This window comes from Gymnodraco acuticeps, unplaced genomic scaffold (genome assembly GCF_902827175.1).
Source record: "Gymnodraco acuticeps unplaced genomic scaffold, fGymAcu1.1, whole genome shotgun sequence".
Classification (NCBI taxonomy): Eukaryota; Metazoa; Chordata; class Actinopteri; order Perciformes; family Bathydraconidae; genus Gymnodraco; species Gymnodraco acuticeps.
In genome coordinates, this window is record NW_022990693.1 from 1,286,400 (window position 1) to 1,311,130 (window position 24,731).

At 40.9% G+C, this 24,731-nt stretch overlaps 2 protein-coding genes across 4 annotated transcripts in view; one reads left to right on the forward strand and one right to left on the reverse strand.

Moving 5' to 3' along the window:
- The window catches only part of eml2 (EMAP like 2), a 63,822-nt gene extending 52,809 nt beyond the window's left edge, over positions 1-11,013 (reverse strand). For both annotated transcript variants that reach the window (XM_034230573.1, XM_034230572.1), the window contains exon 1: positions 10,735-11,013. In XM_034230573.1, the coding sequence (XP_034086464.1) occupies positions 10,735-10,936 (202 nt within the window). In that variant the 5' untranslated portion in view covers positions 10,937-11,013. The remainder of the gene's footprint in view (positions 1-10,734) is intronic.
- Positions 11,014-13,306: 2,293 nt separating this feature from the next.
- Positions 13,307-24,490, forward strand: rhbdd1 (rhomboid domain containing 1). Of its 2 annotated transcripts, none has more exons than XM_034230578.1 (8): positions 13,307-13,585; positions 14,249-14,412; positions 17,911-18,190; positions 18,382-18,514; positions 20,042-20,130; positions 22,466-22,531; positions 23,024-23,170; positions 23,772-24,490. In XM_034230578.1, the coding sequence occupies exons 2-8, from the start codon at positions 14,260-14,262 to the stop codon at positions 23,888-23,890; spliced, it is 987 nt and encodes a 328-aa protein (XP_034086469.1). In that variant the 5' UTR covers positions 13,307-13,585; positions 14,249-14,259; the 3' UTR covers positions 23,891-24,490. The 2 variants fall into 2 exon arrangements, with proteins under 2 accessions (XP_034086469.1, XP_034086468.1); XM_034230577.1 differs by having other exon boundaries at positions 13,309-13,419.
- Positions 24,491-24,731: the final 241 nt, after the last annotated feature.

Genomic DNA, 24,731 nt, shown 5'->3' on the forward strand with positions numbered 1-24,731 from the left:
AGCAGCCACAACATCCATCTGTGCCGGCCCCCAGGTCAAGATCTACTGTGGCTCAAGGGCCTTCACCAGAGCCATCACCACCAAGGACCAGCAGACCATCATCAATACAGCTGCCTCCACCTCCATCTGCGGCTGCCACCAGGTCAAGATACACCTCAGCACAAAGGCTCCACCACAGCCATCACCTTCAACCCAGCCAGCAAGGAGGTCTCGTGGAGGTCTCGTATAGCACTTGTACACCCCACCTACACAGCAGCCCATGCACCATCACCCCCACCTACACAGCAGCCAGACCCACTGTCTTGGAAGACAGACAAAGACCTTGACACGGTCTTGACATTTATAATGAATAGTTGGTTGAAAGTTATGATGTTCAATATTGTAAATAGTGAGATTTTCCAGTTTCTTATATTTATATAAATAGTTGGTTGAAAAAAACATATTTATAATAAATTGTTGGTTGAAAAAAAAAAAGGTTGAATGCTCAATTTGTATTTGTACACATCACATGAACCTTGGTATGTAATGTGAAGTCATTATTCAGTCCTAATGTATCTCAGTCCCTGCTGTGGTGAAAGTAGAGTGATAAACGCCTATTTTACTCAAAATTTGAATTGAATGTTTTTCATTTTAGACATGAATAACACATTTATATACAGTGTAATTCAAATATTGCACTGCTTTTGTGATCCTAGGACTTAACCAAATCTAAAACACCAAAACAATTCGATCACATGAGTAAATTTGTGTTTTCACAAGAGTTTTGAAGATTTTCCAAAAATCAGATTTCACATTTTAAGCTTTTGAGCTACTTATCTCATCAAACAGTGCTCCAAGGTGAGTAATATGCATATATAGCAAGACCAGAGATTGTCCTGAACATTTTGATATTTAACACATGGGGTGCCATGTTAGAAGAAATACATTTAAAAAGGTGATTTAAGAAAACATCTAAAAATCGAGAAAATACCCTTAGACTCCAGAGGGTTAAGAATGGTAAAACTGCGCCCCCTGGGTTGTCATTCCTAAATTATGAATGACAGCTTGTGGAATGTTTGCTAGACTACTGGTTGCATGGCAACTAGGCATCTCGCGAGTTGCGGTAATTGGTTAGTACAATAAAGAAAGGATTTGTTTTGGAATTATTTTGTGTTCCGTTTTTTCTTGGGCGGCCCTCAATCCAATATTGGGTACCTAAATTGGCCCTCACCCATCAAAACTTTGAGAACCCCTGATTTAAACTAATCCCACCTCCTGCTGCCACAAACACATAAAATGCACAATTTACTCAGATTTGATGATTTTTGCCAAAAGAACTTCATCTACGTGAACCGCTTACTGAGTACAATGTGCTGTGATTGATAGCTATTGATGCTAACACTGCATACACCGCCCCCATCATTTCATCTCCATCTACAGCTGAATGGACACATTGTACTCTGCGCTACAGCATGCACCTAGAGTCGACTATGCTACAATTTACAATTTATGTGTGTATGTTCAGAGTACACCAAGCTTACGTTGAAATTCAGCCCTCATACCAAGCTGAATCATAAAATAGGATTAGAAAAAACAGATTACACCCTCCTAGCCCAAAGTCAATTCTGGATGAGCACTTCTGAGAAATACTATCCTGCTGCTAACTGAATGAAATGTGAGAGTGAAGCTACTGAGAGAAAACTGGATGCACCAACAACAGCTCAGAAATCCTGCAGGCTCTGAACACAACAGGTCTGAGGTTTCCTGACATGTCCCTCTTCCTGCCGCCACGTGGGGCTGCTGTTGGGTCATTTGCTTAGTGCAGATTTAAGTGACTGAAAGCACTTGAGCCTCTTTTTAATTGTTTCACACACAGGTCTATGTGCTGGGACAATAACATCATCAAATGGTTCAAGGTCATCTTTTGAGGCTCTGTACTTCTTTTGTGAAAATATAAAGTAATGACATTTTTTTTCCAGAATGTGAAAATGAATGCCAGAATGTTTAAAGCAAGTGATTTAACAGTATATATGTGTTGAGTTAACATGAGGAGTTACACTAATGCTTAATGGTTTAAGGGCTATAAGTATAAGTCAAAATAATGTGTTTCATAATTTATGTTATAATATTTAATTTCTTAAATAAATTGGAGATTTTTTTAAATGTATGTTAGAGTTAAGCAGTTAATTTGCATTTAAAATTCATTTTACATTTTTAATACATTCTCTCCCGCTTACAAACTTTTAGCCATCCCTGCTTATACAAGTAGTAGTTTTAGTTGTCTGCGATCTGCGGAGGCCTACTCCCACCTGTCGAGTACGGCTGTACTGAGGTGTTTTTCCTCCGGAGACGTCGGGAAGAGACGGAGCGGCTCCACCTGTTGCTGCATGCGATCTGCGATCTACGGAGGCCTGTTCCCACCTGTAGAGTACGGCTGCACTGGAGAGGTTTTTACCCCGGAGTCGTCGCGGAGAGACGGAGTGGATCCACGCTTCGGGCTTGGCCTGCTTCCACCGGGCGTGTGCTGCTGTACGGAGGAGGATTCTACCACCGCTGGGGCCTGCTTTCCACCTGTCCTGGTTCTGCTGTTGCAGAGGCCTGCTTTCACCCTGGGGATACCACGGAGGGACCGGAGCGCTTCCACGCTGCTGTTTTCGCCTGTCCTTTGCTGCTGTGCTGATTTTGCTCCAGGAACATCGCAGATACTGTGTGCTGGTCTGGGAAAATGGCCCATATCGGGATTCTGCTGTGCCTGTTAACTGTTTTGGACTATGAGAAGATCTCTAGTCATTCTGAGAAGTCTACTGGATTCAGGTCTGTTCTGCCACCCGCAGTGGGCATCCCCTGCAAAGGTTCGGATGTGTTGCTCAAACAATTACCGGTTGCCTTGTCACAGACAATCTGCTCGACAAAATATGTTTGTCTTTTTTGTTTTCCTGCGATGATGGTTCTTCAGGACTGCTTCTTAAGCTCAAATCACACTCTCGCAGATTTTTCCGGTGTTTCTAAATTAGATGACAATGTATGTGTGTCGTTTAAGAGGAACAGATGCCTGTTTTTTTTTTTTTTTATTACTGTCAGGAAATGTACAACCTAACCCTGGTCCGCCCAGTAGTAGTAGTCAGATCGCTACTCCTGCTGATTTTAAAGCTAGGTCTGGGTTGGGTTTCATCCACTTGAATGTGCGCAGTCTGTTAGGTAAACTAGATTTTGTCCGTATCTGGGCGAGCTCGACTGACGCTGACGTCATTGTTTTATCAGAAACATGGCTAAATAAATCTATTTTGGCCTCTGACATTGCCTTAAATTGTTTTAATGTGTATCGTACCGACCGGCCTAATAAAGGTGGTGGCGTTGCCATTTATGTTAAGAATAAGTTCAGTGTAACCACATTAGTTTCCAAATCTATCAGTAAGCAATTTGAATTTTTAGCCATAAATATAGAAGTGGCAAAGGGTCAACAGGTCATGGTAGTGAGTTGTTACAGACCCCCCTCAGCTGTCAAAGACTCCTTGTCTTCACTAGCAAATCTTTTATCACAACTAGACTACAAGGAAATAGTGCTACTTGGATATTTTAACTGGGACTGGTTAACTGCAGTGTCAGAGGATTTTAAAAACCTTTGTATCTCTTTAAATGTTACTCAGATTGTTGACAGTCCTACTCGCCCTAACATTAAGTCCCCTAATAAATCCTCCCTAATTGATCTCAAAAGGTTAAACCTCGCATTGTCATTAAGAGAGACAAAAAACATTTTGTGGAGCAGGGTTTTGTGCATAATCTGTTTGATTTTGATTGGGGTAAAATCGATCTATGTGCTGATGTAGAAACCGCATGGTCTTATTTGTATCTTGGTTTTATGGAGATCATTGATAGACATGCACCCCTGCGTACATTTAGAGTAAAGGGACGAGACAATCCTTGGTTTTCTGCTGAACTGTCCAGTCTCCTTCATGAGAGAAACAAGGCCTGGGCAAAGGCTAGGAAATCAGGCTCAGAGGTAGAATGGCTGCATTTTAAGCAGCTAATAAATAGCTTCACTTCACATATCAAAAGTGCTAAATCAAAGTACTATCTGTCAGTAACCACAAAGAATCTGAATAATCCTGGAAAATGTTGGAAAGCCATTACATCGTTATCCACCGGCGATATCCGTAATGAGCTACCTCCGTGCATTACCACAGCATCTGGCTCTATATCGGACAGGGCTACTATGCTAAATTGCTTTAATGAGCATTTTGTGTCCTGTGGTTCTCTATTTGATTCTGTCACTAACTCTGCTTCTGTGAACACTACAGTATGTGACTCTGAAAAACGTGTGTTGGAAAACCCTTTTAGTTTTACCCATTTTACTGTTGATGTTGTTCGTGAAGCTTTAACCAAGTTAGATCCTAAGAAACCGGCTGGCCCGGACAACGTAGAACCTTTCTTTTTAAAGATAGCTGCAGATTGTATTGCTCCACCTCTCACTACTCTTTTTAACCTCTCCCTCAGCACTAATACAAAATTGTGGAAGTCAGCATATGTCCTTTGCTAAAAGGAGGGGAGGCCACCTTATTAAATAACTATAGGCCAATCTCTAAGTTGTCAGTTCTGGCTAAGGTTCTTGAACGCTTAGTGAGTGAACAGGTAAAGGAGTTTTTATGTAAAAATGATATCCTGTCTAAACATCAGTCAGGCTTCAGAAAGCAACACTAGCACCATCACTGCAACAATGAAAGTGGTGAATGATGTGGCGAGTATTTTAGATAATAAGCAGAGTTGTGCAGCTCTATTTATTGACCTTTCCAAAGCGTTTGACACCGTTGATCATCGCATCTTAAAGCAGAGGCTAGCCAGTATAGGCATGTCCAGCCATGCAGTGAGGTGGTTTGTGAACTACCTCTCTGAAAGGTCCCAATGTGTTCACTTTGATGGGCTGTCTTCTGAGTGGTTGAACATTGCAAATGGTGTTCCCCAAGGTTCTGTTTAAGGTCCACTTTTATTCTCCATCTCCATCAACAGTTTAGGTGAAAATGTGGATGAAGCTACTTTACATTTTTATGCTGATGATACCGTGATGTAATGTGCAGGTCCCTCCATTAAGGAGGCTGGTGTTAAATTACAGGCTGTTTTTAACATTATTCAGACTCAGCTCTCTGAACTAAAGCTTCTTTTAAATGTTGAGAAAACCAAGGTAATGCTCTTTTCTAAAGCTAAAAAGACACCAGAGCCTGTTTTAGATATTGTAACTACACAAGGAATACAACTTGAAGTGGTTGCCTGTTATAAATACCTTGATATCTGGCTTGATGATTGTCTTACTTTTAAACGTCATGTCAATAACCTGCTTAAAAAGCTGAGGATTAGGCTAGGTTTCTTCTACAGGAACAAGTCCTGTTTCTCGCTTGAGGCCAGGAAAAGGCTAGTCACTGTGACCTTTTTACCTGTGCTGGACTATGGTGATCTGATCTATATGAATGCACCTGCCAATTGCCTGGTCAAGTTAGATGCTGCGTATCACAGTGCACTAAGATTTGTGACAAACTGTAAAGCATTAACCCATCACTGTACCCTGTATGCAAGGGCTGGTTTGCTTTCACTAACTGTACGGAGGCTCAGTCACTGGTACATTTTTATATACAAAGCCATGTTAGGGAAACTTCCATCTTATATCTGCTCCCTGATCTCACGAAAAATTGTAAGTGGCTACTGCCTGAGATCGAATGCTGTGGTTTTATTAAATGTGCCAACTGCTAGGACTGTCTTAGGGAAGACAGCTTTTAGATGCGCAGGTCCTCTGTCTTGGAATAGTCTGCAAATTAAATGGAAACTGAACAATCTGGTGCCACTAAATGTTTTTAAAGCTCGGTTGGATGCTACTCAATCGGAAGCTATTGGTACCTGTTTATGTGGATAATTATGTAAATGATGCTGTATGATGTCCTTTTGTTGTTCTATTTATGTTTTTATGTTTCATGTGGAACTACTTGAGCAGGTCTCCCTTGAAAAAGAGATCAATTATCTCAATGGGATTTATCTGTATAAATAAAGGTTTGAAATTAAATTAAATGAAAAAGCTACAGGCACAGCATCAGTCAGATCCAAACACTTCAGAGACATGTTTTGTGTTTATCCGAGACCTATAATATATTGTTGGAAAGGAGTATAATAGGGGACCTTTAAAAGAAGACAAACAAAGGAAAGAAGTTGTGCGATGTGCCCTCCAGCTTTTCAAGTTCAGGCATTGAAAGAAAGCCAACAAAGCCAGGACACTCAATAGTGTTGGAGTTGATCTAAGCAGCATCATTTAGATAAAGCCATGAAGGTTCTAAACTCTAGAACATCATTCGTACAATAAAAGTATAAAAGGGAGACAACTCTTCAATGAATTGACTGAAGATGTGAGCAGGTGGCAGAGGATCTCTGGTTACACAGACGACAGGTGGCAGAGGAAGAAAGATAGAAAGCAAAAGAAGAAGAAAGGAATAAATAAGGTGTTGAATGACGCTCACTTTGTAGACGCTGAGACTTCCAACAGGACCCAGTGTGTGATGCCGTCTCCTCCTCCTGCAGTCTGTCTGAGTCTCACCTGCTGCAGCACAGCAGGAAACACCTCCTGACTTCATCACTTCTCACACAGGCCTATTTTCATCAGCAATTTCCGCACCTTTCATTGAAACGTGTTTGGAATCATAATTGAATATGCTATAGACTGCTTATTTCTCTGCTTTAAGCAGTACAAATAATAGAAAACAGACCGTAAAGCAGTAGGAGCACATTTCAGATAGATAGATCTCTCTGGGGTCCAATCGTCCAAAGATCAGCTCATATCGTCTTTTCCTAACCACTACTCCTTGACCTCTGTGTGAAACGTTACGGGCTAAGGAATAGTGGTTAGGAGGACTCAAAAGGACTGAGTGAAAGACGAGCTTCAAGAGAATCCGACTACACTTACACTATCAGACGTATTTATGACGTGCCGGCGGATGTTAGAGCGTCTGCTGAGGGGAAACTACAGCTTTCTGTACAGAGGACCTATAAGAGCATCTAGATAGATACTTTGCACCGTGCGCTCTTACGATGTTGTTCTCTGCAGGCTTGTTAGCCTTCACATCTATCATTGTCTATATCACTATTCAAACGTTTAAGAAACCGCTCAGTAAACACTGCCAAATGTTGACTTTATGTGTAAAAAGCAAAGAAAGTAACGTTCATATTTCTCCAATTTGATTATAATAGTGTTGAACGTTGAACATGATACGCATTTCTCGGTCATGATCGGATGTTTCCGTGAACGGCTGAATGTTGTGTCACGGTTAATGTTGCAGCAAGGTATTGTGGGACAGCATTTTCTCCTTGCATCAATGTTGTATGTAATGTCACCTCTGCTAAGCTAAGGCACACTTGTGTTGGCATGACGACGTTCAGTAGTCTCATTTAGACACTCGTTAGCAACCGCCGTGTTAAAGAAACATAGAAGCTCCAGACATTCACAGTGGGGTGATTACTGACACATTTGATGTCGTAGAACAAAGCCTCTTAGTCTTCAGCTTGTTTTAACCAGACCTTATTTCAGGCATCTAACCAAAGACACATTCACACAACCATTGAATTCAAAATGAGGCGACCTGCGGACTGGTGAGTGTTGAATGTACACCGTACCAGAAAGGAGGGGGTCTTGGTGAGTAGAAGGGCTCTTAATAAAAAGAGCCCCAGAGAGCTTCTTCTGACATTTATTCCCCGGCCACACGAGGACGAAAACGGCTAAACGCATAGGATTAAAGCAAACGCAAAAAAGCTTCCGTCCACACGCAATAGTCATCCGGATAGTGTCTGTCCACACGAGACAGCTCCGTTTAGCTCCAACCGCTGGAGAAGCTGCAGTACATATGCAGAAGCCTGTACGTGGCGCTGTAACTTCCTCCACAAGAGCAGCGAAGAAGCATGGTTGTCATGGTTGCCCTTCTGTTTATTCTCTGCGGTGGGGGCCGAGGGAACCGGGCAGAGTTTTTCGCCAGTGTATTAAAGTTTAAATCTTCCGACAAATTTATAAAAGTGCCGGTCAAAGGTCTTCTTTGTTATTTATTGAGCTTTAAAACAAATGAATAACGACTCTATATAATATAATATAATAATAAAATACACGGAGCCTCTCTTTTTCCTCCCTCTCTTCGGACAGCGCCAGTGTCTGTTTCATGCAGCAGCTGATCCAGTAAAAATAAACATATTTATAACTAGTTTAGGTAGTTTGAGAGGTGTCTCCGTCCTGTCAGATTAGACTTCACTCGCGTTTATGTCCATATCGAGAGAAAGATAAATAATCTGAATTCAGTGTGCAGTTTATTTTGACGCGGGGGTGAGCAGCAGAGGTGGGGAGAGGCGGGGCTATTGCCTCATCATTATCAGAAAATGATCGTATAGGGCGTACACACGGAGCCGTTGGACCCCCCAGAGCGTTGCGTATGCCGTTCTATCCACCTTGGGACCCGTTATCATTTCCGCAGTCGTTTAGTGCCATATTCGGTCGTCCTCGTGTGGCAGAACGGTCTATATGACACTAAACAGTAACGCAAACGACCGTTTTCGTCCTCGTGTGGCCGGGGCTTTAGTGGAAGACGGCAAACAAAACAATGGCTGCAAATATCAGCGAACAAATACAGGCCTCTTCTCCTGAGACATGTTTCCTCTCACCACTAACTTTACTTAGTCTTAGTCCTAAATGAACCCTATAAAGCCACACACACACCATGTATACATCACTTCAGGGGACATTACATTGAATTACATGCATTTCCTGGAGACTTATCCTAACCTTAACCAACACATGCCTAACCCTAACCCTAACCCAAACCTTCACCCTAAAATTAATGATTCCCCTTATGGGGACCTCCAATTTGTCCCCATAAGGGAGGAGAGTCCCCACACGTGACTGTGAGATGTAGGTCCCCACAAGTATAGTAATGCTAGGCCACACACACACACACACACACACACACACACACACACACACACACACACACACACACACACACACACTATATTTTAAAGTTAAAACACAATTTTCCTTTAAATAAAAAATATAAAGAGCTTGTCACTTTCACCAGTTGGAAATTAGGCCTGCAACTAATGCAGATTATGGCTTCACAACAATTAAAATGTTATCAACATCTTAACATGGACTAGTGCAATATCAAAATCACAGTAAGAACAATATTTATAGCAAAATATGTGAAAATATAATTCCATGTAATATAGTTGCAATGTCAGTCAATATATATATATATATATATATATATATATATATATTATATATATATATTATATATTTGTCAAACTTTTATATAGTTATTTTTTCCATATCTTCCAGACATACTGCGGCTAATATTTACAGATTCATTCATTAATAGATTGGTCTATTCAAATGTTTGTAAATTGCAAAAAAAGAAAATCCAAAGATAATGAGTTAAATATGAGGCTCAGCATGTTCTGCTTCTTTTGTATGAAACATCACTTTGAACATCAGTTGATGACTTTACAGGTGATCACTTAGTGTATTAGCTGAGTTATCAGTGCAGATAAAGACCAACATGAAATGTGTACTTTCATGGCAGCTCTTAGCATAGACCCTGCAGACTGAAGGGCACACTTCACTGGACACACCAGAGCATCTGACCCTCACAGCAGGACCAGCTGTCACTCAACCTGCAGCTGACATTATCCACTTCATAGTTTCTATTGGATAGTATTCTAAGATCACCTGCACTAAGCTCCTGTGCAGCTCACCAAACAGATCCTGTGCGTCTCTCCTACAGTTTCATTTCAATCTTGAGCTGAGGAGCTGCAGGAGGCCTTGGACATGGCTCGGATCGGATCAGACTACCCATGATCCCGCTGTCTCTGCACCTGTCTCTCAATATGGCGGTCTGTGAAGTTTAGCAGACTGCCGACATGGTTTGTGGAGACAATCAGTTTACATGCATTCAATTGACATCATGGGTAATATTTACATCACTAAGAAGAAGTGACAACACTGAGAGATCAACTGTTTTGTGTGAAACAGCTGGAGAAACATCACTGCAGAGACACAATGTAACAATAAGCACCCACAATCCTCCATTGTCCCCACAGATATGATCTTTCCTTCATCAGGTATTTGCATGATATTTGCAAAGCAGGATATGACAGAGACTGTGACCATCATTTATTCAAATCCCAAAGTGTATCCGGTTCAGGAGTTGATAGATGCAATGTTGCAAATGTAACCATGTTCTCATCCATGATGATAACCAACATCCTACAGGCGTGTTAGTGTTACAGGTGACTGGGTTTAGAGACAGAGCTGTGGACTGAGAGGAACCTGAACATATCACAGGTAAATAACCCTCACAGCATAATACCTGATCAACAATACAGTGTACATCTCTCTCATAATTCACTCCAGGGGGGAAAGCCTTGAGAAAAACATTTTGTTTGTTTTTTTAAATGTGAAAGGTGGATACTTGTTTCTTTCAAAAAACCTAAAAAAACATTGAATGACGATATGATACAATTCATTCATAGATTAAATGGCATTCATGTATAATGCATCCAATCAGGCTAAAGTGTGCGGTCACTTAGGCGAATATGCAGATGGGAATTGTGTTCTTAAGTATTTTTCAACGAATGCATGACAGTGTCAATGTTGTAGTCCATTTTTGCACATTTCTGAACACATATCCTCTTTCATGTCTACATGTGTGTGTTGTGTGTGTGATGGTTTGGATGGGGGCTCACCGTTGTTGCAGTACTGTAGCAGCAGGTTGGTGCTGTCATACAGGCTCCCACACGAAGAGATCCTCTCCGACATCATTCCCTCTCCTCTGACTCCTGCTTCCTTCCCGGCTCTCCCGCCCTTCTCTCGGCTCCTTTTTTCTCCTTTCACCCCTCTCCGTCTCTTCTTCACGCCGGCAGCCCTTCCTGTCTCCCCCACATTCATAAACAGACAGACACATACACCTGTACCTGCTCCTTCTCCCCTCCACTCTCCCGCTCCTGCCTCTCTGCCAGCGTCAAGCTCCACACTATGTCATGTTCAGCACTTCCGCTTAGCACTTTCAAAATAAGAGTCACAGCGAAGCACAACACACCATTTACAGGACTGTTGTTGTGCTCCTCCACCCTTATTTTTAAATCAAATGTGTTGACAACATTTAATATTCATATCCGTAAAGTATCTCTTTTTGAAAAATATTTTAATATTGAATCCCCCTTTGTCTGCGTAGGTTAACATAACATACAAAAAGATGAAAAAAAGTGTGTTTCTCAAATGTTGATGCTGAACATGTTGTTTATTATTTAAGGGCCGTTGTGTCCTTGGGCAAGACACTTTACCCGCATTTGCTCCTGTGGGTAATGTCCGCAGTAATGACTCTTACATGTCTAATATGTGTAATGTGTACTTGTAAAGCGCTTTGAGCACCTGTAAAAGCGCTCTAATAAAAAATGTAATGCATTATTATTATTTATTATTATTATTCCTCACAGCTGAGCTCAATTATTTCCATCGGTTGGATTTTCTGGATTTTTCAATTATTTACAACTCAAAGAAAATAACAGTCAAACACTCCACTTTAGCCTATCACATTAATCTCCTAATAATGTGAATTTGACACTATGTCAAAGCCTTTCTGTGTTTTCAACATAATTCTAGTTAAAAGCAATTTCTATTCCATAATTATACAAATATCATGATCACTTTTGGGTCTTTATTGATTCTGCATTTTGAGCTTTATTAGCTGTGCTGATCCTATGAGTAAGTAAGATATTTTATTTCAGTAAAGTATGTGCCATTTTATTTATTCATTCATGGATGTGTAGCATCATAGACTGATGTGTAGCCATACTATCTTTTGTATATCCTATGCTTTTATTTTGAAGAGTGAACCATTACTTTCCCACTAATAATCAATTTGACTCTCGCTGGCTTGACGAAACTTCCTTGCCTTATCTGCCCTGCGTACCGCTGTTACTATAGCAACAGGCTCTCCACCAGCTTCAGCTCTTGATTGTTGGAGGCGGGAGCGAGGCAGATGCACGTGTCTGTAGCTGATATTTTATTAATCAAACCGGAACTGCTGGTGTCGGTTGCCTTTACGTGCAATTGAAGCTAACGTTTCTGAAAAGAGTAATACCGGTGTGGAGTTGTGTTCCTGAATAATTCATTGGGAAACGGTGTGGAACCATAGACTGTCTGTATAAACACACGTGCTCGTAATCTATTCCAAAGGCCATTAAACAGAGCAGGATGTTAAACCCCCTGCGCGCATGGATTGGCTTCTCGCTGAAATGCTATTAATTTCCCCCAGGCTCCAATACACATTCACGTTCTGTCACAATTTCAAATATGTTTTTGATTTCAGTTGACTAAATGTCTTTAAAAAAAACTGAAAGGTCACTGATGTCTATAATATTATGAACCCATGAATCTTTTTTTAAATCAGAAATCCTTTATCTGACATACAGCTTGGACATGTACAATGTTTACAGCAAATGGAACAATTATAATTAAGGCAAAAAGAATTATTGCTGACTGCTTCTGCCAGATAGAGTTATTTTTTAAATAAATCAAAGGAAGTAGGCTACGTACTATCTTGTCGTGTCTAACTTGACGTTTTACCTTTATATAGGTCCTCACTGCGACCACTAGAGGGCAGCATGCATTCTCAATTCTACACGGTAACTAACCTCTGAATGAGAGAGAAACAAACACTGCAGTTCTACCTGAGTCAAGGTAGAAACTAAGATGTAAAAGTAACAATGTTGTTCATACTAACCTCACATAATTGTTACTCTCTGTACTGTTGCGTAACTGCTGAATCTGCATCATTGAAATCAGTAAATAAAAACCTTGCTGTCTTATGGGCTAGCAGTGCATTCTGGTGTTCATCCGCTAGATGACAGTCGTGTTTCTAGATACAATCGTGTCATCGGTAAGTTCTGTCCACTAACACTTCCCGTGAGAACTTTAAAAAATAAAATACATAATCATTGATGCTGAGAAATACTGGATGGACATCTGAGTGGAAATTATGTATTATTATGAAACGGAAAGAGGGGAAAAATGATCCAAAGAGACAATAATGTATGTATATAAATGATCATAGAGTGTTAAATGGAATGCAAGGTTTGTTCTGTAAATAGTGGAAATGTAAAGCGGAGAAATAAGACATTAGAGCAGCGTTAGGAGTAGGAAAACAACTGGTGAATATGTTTGAAGTGTGCAGAACAAATGTATAAACAGAAGGACGAATAGGAAGTATCCATAATGCGCATGCGCAAGGTACGTAGGTTTGTTGTTGTCACGTGACAGCCGACTCAAACTACCCACTTAAGCAGTTACTTGAAGCTACTTGAAGCTGCTAGAAAATGATGAAATATAGAGAAACACTCTCTGCTGACGTGTGACTCAGATGTATAAAGGTACACGGAAAGCTACCTGATAGTGCTGAATCATTTAAAGCGATGTTCTTGTGGAGCTGAACAGACTTGTAGACCTCTTTGCTTAAAACTACAAACTTATTTTAGCGTTAGCATTAACATTAGCATCATAGGAGGAGGAGGTGTGCCAGCTCCCCGACCACTGACAGTAAGTCCATTTTCAGTCACTAGTAGGTTTTATTAAAGTATTTATTAAGTGTTATCAAATGTCGATGTTAGCCAACTTTCAGCATTTAGCTCAGAAGTTGTTAAATGACCCTCAATAACTAAATGAATGTATACAGCCTCCAGTTAGTAAATGCTAGCTTGGTGATTTTACTGCAAAAAAAACAACTAAATGTCCCTTTTACATTTTCCTATAATAACCTATGAGGCAGTTCCAAAACGTAGTGTGTCAGTGAGTGTGACTGCTGCATTTAGGTTTAATAGATATTTAGGGCATACACCAATTTTAAACATGTGTATGTTCAATCTAAAAGTCACACTCTGGGCCTACCGAGGTGGTCAGTATCTCTTTATAAAAGTGTTGCTCGATTAAATACAACTGTAGATTTAAGTCTTGAAGCCTCTGATTCAGATTTACTGATTTATCCGACTCATGGTTACAAAACACCAGAGGTGGGAGAAGTACTCAGATCTTGTTCAAAATGTTACTCAAGTAAAAGTAGAAAAGTATTGGCTTCTTGATAAACTAAAAAGTAACAAAAGCAAAATTATTCATTCTGAATAATATATATTATATATACAGGTTAAAATGACATTAGTCCTGTCAAGCAGAAATGAGTAACACTCTGACGTTGTCTCTTCCCAGCTGCGTTCAGCATGCGGCCCCGACAGAGGGGGTCCCACCTGGGCCTGATGCTGCTGGCCTCCCAGCTGTTCCAGGTGGGACTGGACAACATCCCCCCCGTCACGCTGGCTGTGCTGGGACTCAACGTGTATCTGTTCCTGTTCCCTGCTGCGCCTGTCATGCAGGTAATGCACTGATGATAGAGTTTTAATGGGACAGAAATAACACCATCACATGTTGTAGAAAACAGCGTACAATTTATTTTATTAATATGAGTTTGTCTTCATCTTTACACTCACCTTTGCTATAACAATGTCATTTTCCCCGCTGTGGTATGAATGAAGGATTTCTGATTGAATTTGCTGCTTTTCTTTCTCCCAGTAAGTAGAAGCTGATACTATAATGTCTTATGTCTTATACTCTATCAAGGTTATTCAATATGAGCCCCTTTAGACCCCTTTTTAAACACACGCCTTTCAACTTATTTGTTTCTACTCCTGTTTGTGATGACTGTGAAGCTGGCTTTATATTATGCATTTTGTGTGATCAATAAAAAAAATTGAATTATATCCAATCTAATTCAACAAAAAATAGAACTTTACAAGATTTTAAAAAGGGGAAAACTCAATTTAAAATAATAAGCAAACTTATATTGTACTTGGTTGTTAGATAATAAACTTTAAGGAATACAAACGGTTAAGAACTGTGTCTTGCTTCCACACATGTTGTCCTTATCTGTGCATCTTAATAGGCTAGCACCGTGGGAATTGTAGTCTCTTATCTTCCACTCGAGACTACTGAATTCCCCACTGGGGCTCTTCTTCTCATCTCAGGCCCTGGCCACACGAGGACGATAATGGTCGTATCTGCTACAGTTCACTATCAGAAAGACGGTTTGGCCACACAAGGCCGACATGGAAACGCAGAAAACGATAACGATAAGGGGTCCCAAGGTGGGTAGATCTGCAAACGAAACGCTCTGGGGGGGCAAACGGCTCCGTGTTTACGCCTATACGATCATTTCCTGATAACGTTGAAGCAATAGCCCCGCCTCTCCCCACCTCTCCTGCTCAGAGATCAGCTGCTGGGCTGTCAGAAGAGGGGGAGGAAAAGAGAGGCTCCGTTTTTGTATTATTGTATAGAGTCGTTATTCATTTGTTTTAAAGCTCAATAAATAACAAAAAAGACCTCTGACCGGCACTTTTCTAATTTTGTCCGGAAGATTTCAACTTTAACGGACATGTTGACCGGCGAAAACAAATCTAACTGAAACTCTGCTGCACGGTCCCCTCGTCCCTTGGAAGAGGCCGAGAGGTGGGTGTTTGTCATCTGCTGGTGGCAAACCGGAGAGACATACAGAAGGAGCACACGCTTGCTTCGGGGAGGGAGAAAAAGAGCCAGAGCGGAGAATAAACAGAAGGGCAACCGGAGCCGGCCCGACCCATTAAGCGACATAAGCGGCTGCTTAGGGCCCCGCAGCCACTAAGGAGCCCCCTAGCAAAAAACCTAAAAAATAAAAAAAATTATTTTTAGAAAAAAAAAAAAAATCTCAGTACACCGTCGCCGTGATAAGTATGTTTAATTAATTGTGTTAATATGCCTAGATTGCCTACTTTCAAAGTCATGTATTATATTATTGAGACAATAATATAATACATTAATCGTGCTTTACCTGAACCTCATCATGACACTAGAGAGGACGGCAGGATTGTAATTTCCCGTGTTCAGTGAATGCAACAGAGGCAAGACACCAGAACAACCAGAGAGTTGAATGGAAATAAACGTCTGTCTTATTGGCTGACAGGTACCTATCCTGTGAGCTGTGACAATGTTTAAGCTGTCAGTCGGACTCAGAGTTTTTGAAGATGGACATAAGAACATTTGTTCTTATAAAAGACGACAATTCTCAAGTGGTGGCTCACACAACAACCCCAGAGTCACCACTTGAGCCAGGTAAACAAGGTATGTAAATGTCAGTGAACTTCCAAGTTATGCGAACATGTAAGCAAAGCATAAATTACAGCTACGTTGACGTTACTTTGAATCGCGGGGGTAAGCTAAACCGTTAGCAAGTAGCTATAGCTTTAATTAAACACTTTGTCATACAATCTAAATGTAATGTTTTTTAGCATTACCTGGTGATTTCAAAGAAAGCTCTCGTTGACTTACTGTTCGACATGAATCTAGAAGCTACCTTACAGTACACCGTTGATCCTGAGTCCTGTCAGTTAAAGTGTTTCATAGTTATCTTAGCTAAGCATCAACCTAGCACTGAAATATATGGATGTTATGTGACAGTATTTCTGAGAAAAAGTCAGCTGAAATGGTGGAATAGTTGCCACTGCTTTACGTGTCAACAGCATTTTTGAACGTATTTGCAGCAGTACATGTGGCTGTTTGGCCACTGACGTTGCCATAACAACACCTGAATTTAAATGTGCAACCTCTTTTTGCGACAGATTTTTGCAAGAAATTATAATTCTTCTGAATGATATTCCTATTGACAGCTAGTTTCTATGTGAACATTATGAGATGGACAGCCAGAGAGAATAAATGAAAAACAATTATGAAATACTATATGACAAAACAAGAATACAGATTAAGTGATTTGTAAAATATCCATAAAGAAAAATCTGCTTACAGTTCTGTTTCATATGGGTGTTGAGAGATGTATCCATAGATCTCTTAATTTTGCTCTCCAAGTGCACCAGATCGATGCTTTTAACTTCAATATTTAAAAAAAAATCTTCCTGGGGGAGCATGTCCCCGGACCCCCCTAGAGGAGGTGAGGACCCCCCTAAAGGAGGTTAGGTCCACGGTGTTTACATGCTTATTTATACAATATGTGTGCTTATGCTAACATCATAAGACAAAAGTTGGTTCCGTGTTGTGTGTAGTGAGAATGCGCTAGAGTGAGGGGGGCCCCCAAGCCAAAGCTCGCTTAGGGCCCCCAAAAGTCTAGGGCCGGCCCTGAGGGCAACCATGCGCGGGAAGTCTTCTTTGCTGCTTTTGTGGCAGACTACAGCGCCACTTACAGGCCTGGCATATGTACTACAGCGTCTCCAGCGCTTTCGAGCGGTCTCGTGTGAACGGACACGTTTCTGGTGCCTGTGGACGGAATACTTTTTTGATATCGATTTCGGTCCGTTTGCGTTATCGTCCTTGTGTGGCTCCAGCCTCAGCTCCACCCTTGTAAGACCAGAGTCCTCAGTTATGATATATCCTCAATCACTGCGTCACTCCTAAACAGCATCCTAGTTCACATGGCACAAGAAGCAGTCCGCAATGATTTCTTTGTTTTATATATGTATTTGACACACACTTTACTGTTTCATTGAGTAGGATCTCCTTATTTATGCAAGGGATTCATATGTTTTACTGAAATGAAAGCACAGTAAACATTTGATGACTGATCATCCTGAGTCCACAAAAGGCGCAATCCAGACAGCTGTGGAGCTTTGTGGGGTGGAGTATTTATACGCTTGTAGCAATAACACTTCCCCACGCCATGTTTCCTCACTCCTCTCTCCTCTGGAAGCCTCCTCCCTCCTCGACTCCTCTGCATCTCAGCAGCTTGGACGTCTTTCAATATGGCGTGTGCTGATGGAGAAAGAGGGGTGGAGTCGGGACAATGGGATGATCCTTGGCTCTAACAAAAACGAATTCTGTGTTTCCTCTCTCAGGCGTGTGTGAGTGTGCAGCAGGCCTACTGGCAGGGGGGCTGGCGCCGCCTGCTGCTGTCCCCGCTGCACCACGTGGATGACTGGCACCTCTACTTCAACATGGCCTCCTTCCTCTGGAAAGGGACCAACCTGGAGCGGCGGCTTGGGGGCCCCTGGTTCCTCTACCTGCTGTGCGTCTTCTCTCTGCTCACCGGGGGGGTGTACCTGCTGCTGGGGGCCGCGCTGACAGAGCTGACCCAGGACCAGTCCTACAGCATGGCCTGCGCCGTGGGCTTCTCAGGTACAGTGAGTCTAACAAACTCACACACAAAGCTGGGAGATCTGTATTAAAGATTGGACTTTAGATGTAGCACAAAATGAAAATGAGAAATGACATTGTCTTAAACGGGAAGCTTTATAATACAGAGAAGTATGTATTTATTCTTAAATGAGTAGGTTATGGATTGAAAGATAACAGGCGTGCGTGTGCAGGTGTCTTGTTTGCTCTGAAGGTGCTCAGTAACCACTACCACCCTGGAGCTGTGACCCATGTGATGGGCCTCCCGGTGTCTAACCGCTACGTGAGCTGGGTGGAGCTGGTGCTGATCCACATGATGTCACCTGGGTGAGTTACCTGTCAAAGGTGTGCAGAAAATAATCAGGATTCACTCCGCAGATCTGCTGTAGAGATAACAGAACTCGCTTGATGCATGTTGTAGAGCAATGACCCTGCTGGGTTTAGTGCTTCAGAAACACATATAAATCAGAAATCCTGTATATGTCCTGCAACGGGGAAATGTACATTATTAAACAGCAGATACTGTAGACTTAAAGTCAATAACACAATTAGTAAAAAAAATAGCAGAGATGTACACCATGGTTAGGGTTGGGAACCGAAACTCGGTTCCAGATGAGAACCGATAAGAAAATGCCGGGTACCGGGTACCTATATAAAATACACAATTTCGGTTCTGCTTAACGGTTCCTAAACACGGTAGACCCTGTATTCCACCAGGTCCGTCTGCGCCGCGACGACCCGGTGGAATACAGGGTAAGGGCGGACTGGCCATCCGTGTGTTCTGGAGAATCACAGTACGGCCGGTCGTCAGCGGGAAGTTGGCGGCCGGCTCGGTACGCTGACGGCCGGCACCGCCCTTAACGGCATCATGTAAGTTGCGCTGACAGGCGACAGAGGTCCACAGTTGCCCCGCAGCGAGGCTCCCCCGCCCTCCCGTAGACAGTTCACAAGCTCAGTCACTTCATAACACCAAAGATGGGTCGCGTTAAACGCTCTAAAGTGAGGCTCCACTACACTAAGAAAGAAAAAGACAAGGCACAGTGTAATGCCTGTTAATAGCGTGCCACAGGCATAGCTCAGTTAAAATAAAGCACAGCTATTGTGTAATACATTTGTATTGCATGTATATTTTTTATTTGTAAAAATGTCAGTTAAAGCTTAAAAGAATAAAGATATTTTTATTATCTAAACATTTGACCTCTTTCTTTTACAATTTTGGAATCTAAACGGGGAATCGATAAGAACCTGAATCGGAATCGATACATTTCAAACGATACCCATCCCTAACCATGGTAGAAGAAAAGTGACCATATTGAATTAAAGAGCTAGCTGGTACTGTATGCCAAATTGTAAGTAAACTGAGATAAATAAACGTGGAATTGCAGGAGGATATATTGCACAAAGTTGTATATTTACAGACAGTGTTATTGCACATCAGAGGTATTCCAGTCTGTATGTGTTTTATCCCTTACTCACCAAACAACACTCATGTTTCGAAGTTCAAAGATAGAAGGTTGTCCCTATTTTCTCACAACTTGGCAAATGTCGGACTTAAAAAAAAAAATGAAACAAAATCATTGCAAACTATATGTCATGAAGTTTGATTTTTAAATACATTTAATGTCCGGAGTGTATTTTTTCTTATTTTGATTTGTATTTAGTAATTAAAAAGAGTTAAGAAAAGTCAATAATATTCATGAGTAAATTCAAGTTGCTAAAGTATTTAAGGTAAAAAACTGTATCACAGTTGTTCTTTAGATAAGTTTCCCTTTTGTTACTACATGCTGTCACGAATGAAGGTGTCCACCAGGTGGCAGTGTTTGAGTAGTCAGGAGTTACTGTGTGTCTCCTCAGGACCTCTCTGATTGGTCACTTGGCTGGGATCCTGGTGGGTTTGCTCTACACGTTAGGACCCCTGAAGGCCGTCATGAAGAAATGTGCAGGTCGGAATTCATCAGATTCTGTGTTGCCTTGTAACGTGTTCAAAACCCACTCTATGGTTAACAAATATATGAATAAATAAAGATAAAGGTTTCATTTTCCTTAATTCTTTAAATAGATTTAGTTGTGATTCAGGTCATATACTAGCCTCATGAAAGCTCTCAGTTTCAGTATCTATTAGGGATGGGAACGATTATTCGAAATTATTCAGGTATTAGAATATGAGAATATGAGTTATGAATATTTGTGTTGTAATCTTTATTTAATTTTTTGGGAGGGGTGCCTAAGTTAATTTATATATGATCAAATGGAACAATTCAATGTATACGACGGTGCCATAGCTAAGTCTGTTAGGTCTAAAGGTGTGTTTTGCTCCGCTCACCGGTCCCTCACAGCGGGCAGAGCTGCAGGTGCTGCCCCTCCCTACCTATCACGCAGACTCAAACCTCATCTTATGCCCAAACTCCAGCTGAGAGGGTCTTCTCTACAGCTGGCCTGATTGTGAATCGCCTCCGCACCCGCCTCTCCCCTGAGTAGACATGCTCATATTCTTAAACAAGAATGAGTATTGAATAGCTGCATTCTGTGCATACTGTAGGCCCTGTTATAGGTCGATCTCTGTTGTAATAGGGTAAGGGTTACGTTACCCTAACCCAGGGGTCTGCAACCTTTTTGACCAAAAGAGCCATTTTGCTCCTTTTTCCAAAACATTTTTTTGTCTGGAGCCGCAAAACATATTGCATAGTTTTTTATTGTTATATCAGACAAAAACTACAGTTTTTTTGCATTTATTAGGCTATTTATTACATGATATAAAACTGTTAACCTCTAATAAGAAACAAAGAACTCTTATAAGGAGAATTAAAAAATAATACACAGGCCTACTTTAAAATAAATGAAACACAGCACTTGGGGAGTCCTCTGCACATTTGAAGGAAAAACAAATATTATTAAAATGGGCCCACTTTGAAATAAATAAAACATATAGCTGCACCCTAAAAAGAGTTAAAGGTAGGGTAGGTAAGAATGGAGAAACCAGCTCGAGTGCGCTAGAATTTGAAAGTACACAACCGGAAAAAATATGCCTCTTCCTTCAGACGTTCTTACGTTCTTGTGTTGGAGGAGGGACTCTCCCTCCTCCAACACACACGAACGCGCACATGACCAATGAGGGCAAGAGATAAGTGTGTGCACAGATGGAAGACTGACAGGCAGTTAGGCCAACCAGTTACTTTAGCCGGGCCGGCTCAGATGATTGGTCGTGCTTTTTACAGCGCTACGGCTTCCAGAGATTTATTTTTGTATGTATTTATTGTCAAAGCATTTAATATATTCATTGTTATCGGGACGTTAAGAGCATTCCATGGAATATAACAAAAAGTGTTTTCTGAAATAAATGACATACCCCATTGAATTATGTCTGAAGATCGTCAGCTGTCTTCCTCTCCCTTGTTGTTCCTCGATACGTAAAGGCTGCACCACCGTTGACAACTTCTCTCTACATATCAAACATACCGGTAAACCAGCATCGTTTGCTGTGAAAGCAGATAACTCTGTCCACACAGAATTAAATCCTGTGTTCCTCCGGTACTTTTCTTTGATTTATCCATAGTTCGCTCATCGAGCCGGAGGTCAGGTTATTCGCCTCCAAGAAAAGGCGCTCGCGCGGGACCGTAGCAGGATGTGACGCATATTTTAGTTGACCTAATTAAAACCGTTTTGTTTTGTATTTATGTGTCACAGTATCACCTCAAAATACAAGATACGAAACATGTTCAACCATGCAATACAATATAAATAGTCCTACAAATACTTTTATTTGATTTCCTTCTTATTTTTGTCTAAGCTCAAGGGAGCCAGAGCAGAGGGCTTAAAGGGCCGCGGGTTGCCGACCCCTGAACTAACCCGTTATGTTGTTCGTGTATGATCCCTCTTTCATTTAAAAACCAAGTTATGTTTTAAGCATGAAAGCTGTAGCCTATTGTCAACTGTTCAAACTGTGATCACCAGTTCAATACATTTGACACATTCAACTTGGTTTCTATACTTATTTGAACATGTATTTATTTATTTTTCTAAATTACATTTTTTATTTATTTATTTTTGTCAACATTTGTCCCACATTTTTTTTTTTTTTTATAGGATCTGTACATTTCGGTTAATCGGTTAACTGTTTTTTTGGGGGTCGAATATTGGAATATACATTTGCTTTCAAATTCCCATCCCTAGTGTCTATGAATACTAGGTGACATTTCATGTGTTAATAATAGAACAATACTGGAGAAACATTAAAACACTGTTTGTCCTAAAATGGTCTCTTTATCTATATTCCACCAGGGTTTGTTACATCGAGCGGATATGACTCCCGACCCAGTGCATACTACAACTCATCAGGCTCTACAGGTACCAAAGCATTCTGGGAAAGTCATTGCATGCACATAAGTTTAGCTAGAATTTCAAGTTGTTTAACTGCAACACAGGAATTTGATTGTATCTGTGTGTCCAATGCAGGGTGAGCGCATGCCGTTGCATGTCATTGTTGTCCAGACGCTGCAAGCGTTTCGAGTTGAAAATATTTTCAGAAAAGCACCACTGATGTCACTGCAGAAATTGGATGAAAAACGTGTTTTTCGACGTGTTTGTCGGACAGAAACAATAACAAAGATAAAAAGGCTGTTATTCTGAGCAGACGGGCCGCTGTGAAGCTCATTCAGACAAAGTGTGAGAGCAAGCAACTCCTGTCGGTGCTCATTGTGTAAAAAAAGTAGTAGTAGTAGTTCCACACACAGAACATAGAAATCAGAAGGTATTGAAAGACTGACATTTGGTCACAAGCCTTAACCTTTTTCAATTGTGTTTCATTGCTTATTCCATATTGCATGTGTGTGTTTGCAGGCAACAGGAGCACTGGTGGAGGATACTCAGGATACCGTCAGAACAATCCTCCAGACTACACCCCCCCCCACACAGCTTCTTATAGCAGCGGACTGACAGAGGAGGAGCAGCTAGAGGCGGCCATCAGAAACAGTCTGAACGACAGGGGTAAAGGAGGAGAGTGGGGGGGGGGGTTAGAATTGCTTTTATGTTATTTTACATGTGTTTTATTACATTCTATTTGTTTTACTCTTCATTTTATGAAATATGTTTTAGTTCACGTTATCCTCAAGTTTTCCAGGTGTTTATGTGAAAGCACTGTGCTATATAAATAACGTGTATTTTTAAAAACAAGGCAATTCCAAGTGCTTAACAGAAGAATATAATACAAATACAATTACATTTAAATATATTGAAAAACAGTCATTCAAAAGATCTTATAATTGTTTTTAAATGTGAAGCCTTTGGGCAAAGTTAAAATAAAATAAGACTGGTAAAATACAAAAATAAAAGTTACAGTTCAGTGTGAGATACAAACAAGTGAATAAACCGGCAGAAAAAAAGCATTCAGTTTGGATTTGAAAGTTGTGAGGGTTACAGTGGACCTGGAGTTTCCTGGGAGTTTGTTCCTGATAGATGGAGCATAATAACTGAACCCTGCTTCTCCATTTATTTGTCTGGGGACAAAAAGCAGACCTGAGGGTTCATAAAAGCCATTCTGAGTCAGCTAAAAGCTAGTGTCTAAATCTAACGATGTATTGTGTTGTAGGACAAAGCAGCCAGAGAGGAGCTCCTCCTCCCTACGGTCTTCACCTCTCTGATGAGGCCAGAGTGGAGGAGATCAGGTTGAGGAGACTGAGGAGGTTTGACAGCGACAGTCGGCAGTGAAGAGGAAGAAGGAAGTGATGGTGACAAGAGAAGAGGAGGAGTTCCCCCTGAAGCTCCAGACTTCACAGGATGAAGGTCCGTGCACACGGACTGACCCCTTCATCAGCTCGGTGACAGTGCTGCTCTGCCCCGAGCTACGCTAAGCTACTCTCATGTGAATATGCTTATGAGCAGGTAAGGGTGAGATTGTCTGGTGATGAAGACTCCAATGGGGAATTAATAGGACATATCAAATGCCTTAAAGCTTTTTTGACGTTGTATTTTTTACATTATTTTGTATGTATGAAACATATACACATAAAAGCAACTACAGTATGATGAGATGCGGAAATTCATTTAATCCAAAGGAAATTGGCTCCGCAATCCATTTTTTATAAACCCTAAATGCTGAAAGTTGTTTAAAACCCAATTTTAGATCTGCATAATATTCATTTCATTTGCAAAACATATCTTCCAAACATATGTATCTCAATCTTGACTTATCTAGTATATCTATATTTTTGATCAGATCTTGTTTAGGCATTGTGGAGAAAAAACTGTAAAATCATCTATTTTTTTCTGTTCTCACAAATGCAATATAGAATAAAAAACATGTTCTAATATGGACTCCAATTACATTTTCTTTCATGAGATATAAAGTCGGCAAAGCTGATTGACACAAGCCATACCCAAATGTTTACAAAAGATTGCTTCCCCATTCAAACCAGCTTTTATTTGATTTGCAAAACACAACACTACGTGATGCCAAATACTCATGCATTATAATGACACGTTTAATGCGGCCTTGATGGTACACATCTGGTTTCAAGAAGGCCCAGTTGGCTTCAGCAAAGACATGACT

Excerpts from the sequence above, each read along its gene's own strand:
- rhbdd1 (XM_034230577.1), top strand. Across the intron at positions 14,413-17,910 it reads CTGCTGCGCCTGTCATGCAG|GCGTGTGTGAGTGTGCAGCA; the intron begins GTAATGCACTGA and ends TTCCTCTCTCAG. Across the intron at positions 18,191-18,381 it reads CTGCGCCGTGGGCTTCTCAG|GTGTCTTGTTTGCTCTGAAG; the intron begins GTACAGTGAGTC and ends GTGCGTGTGCAG.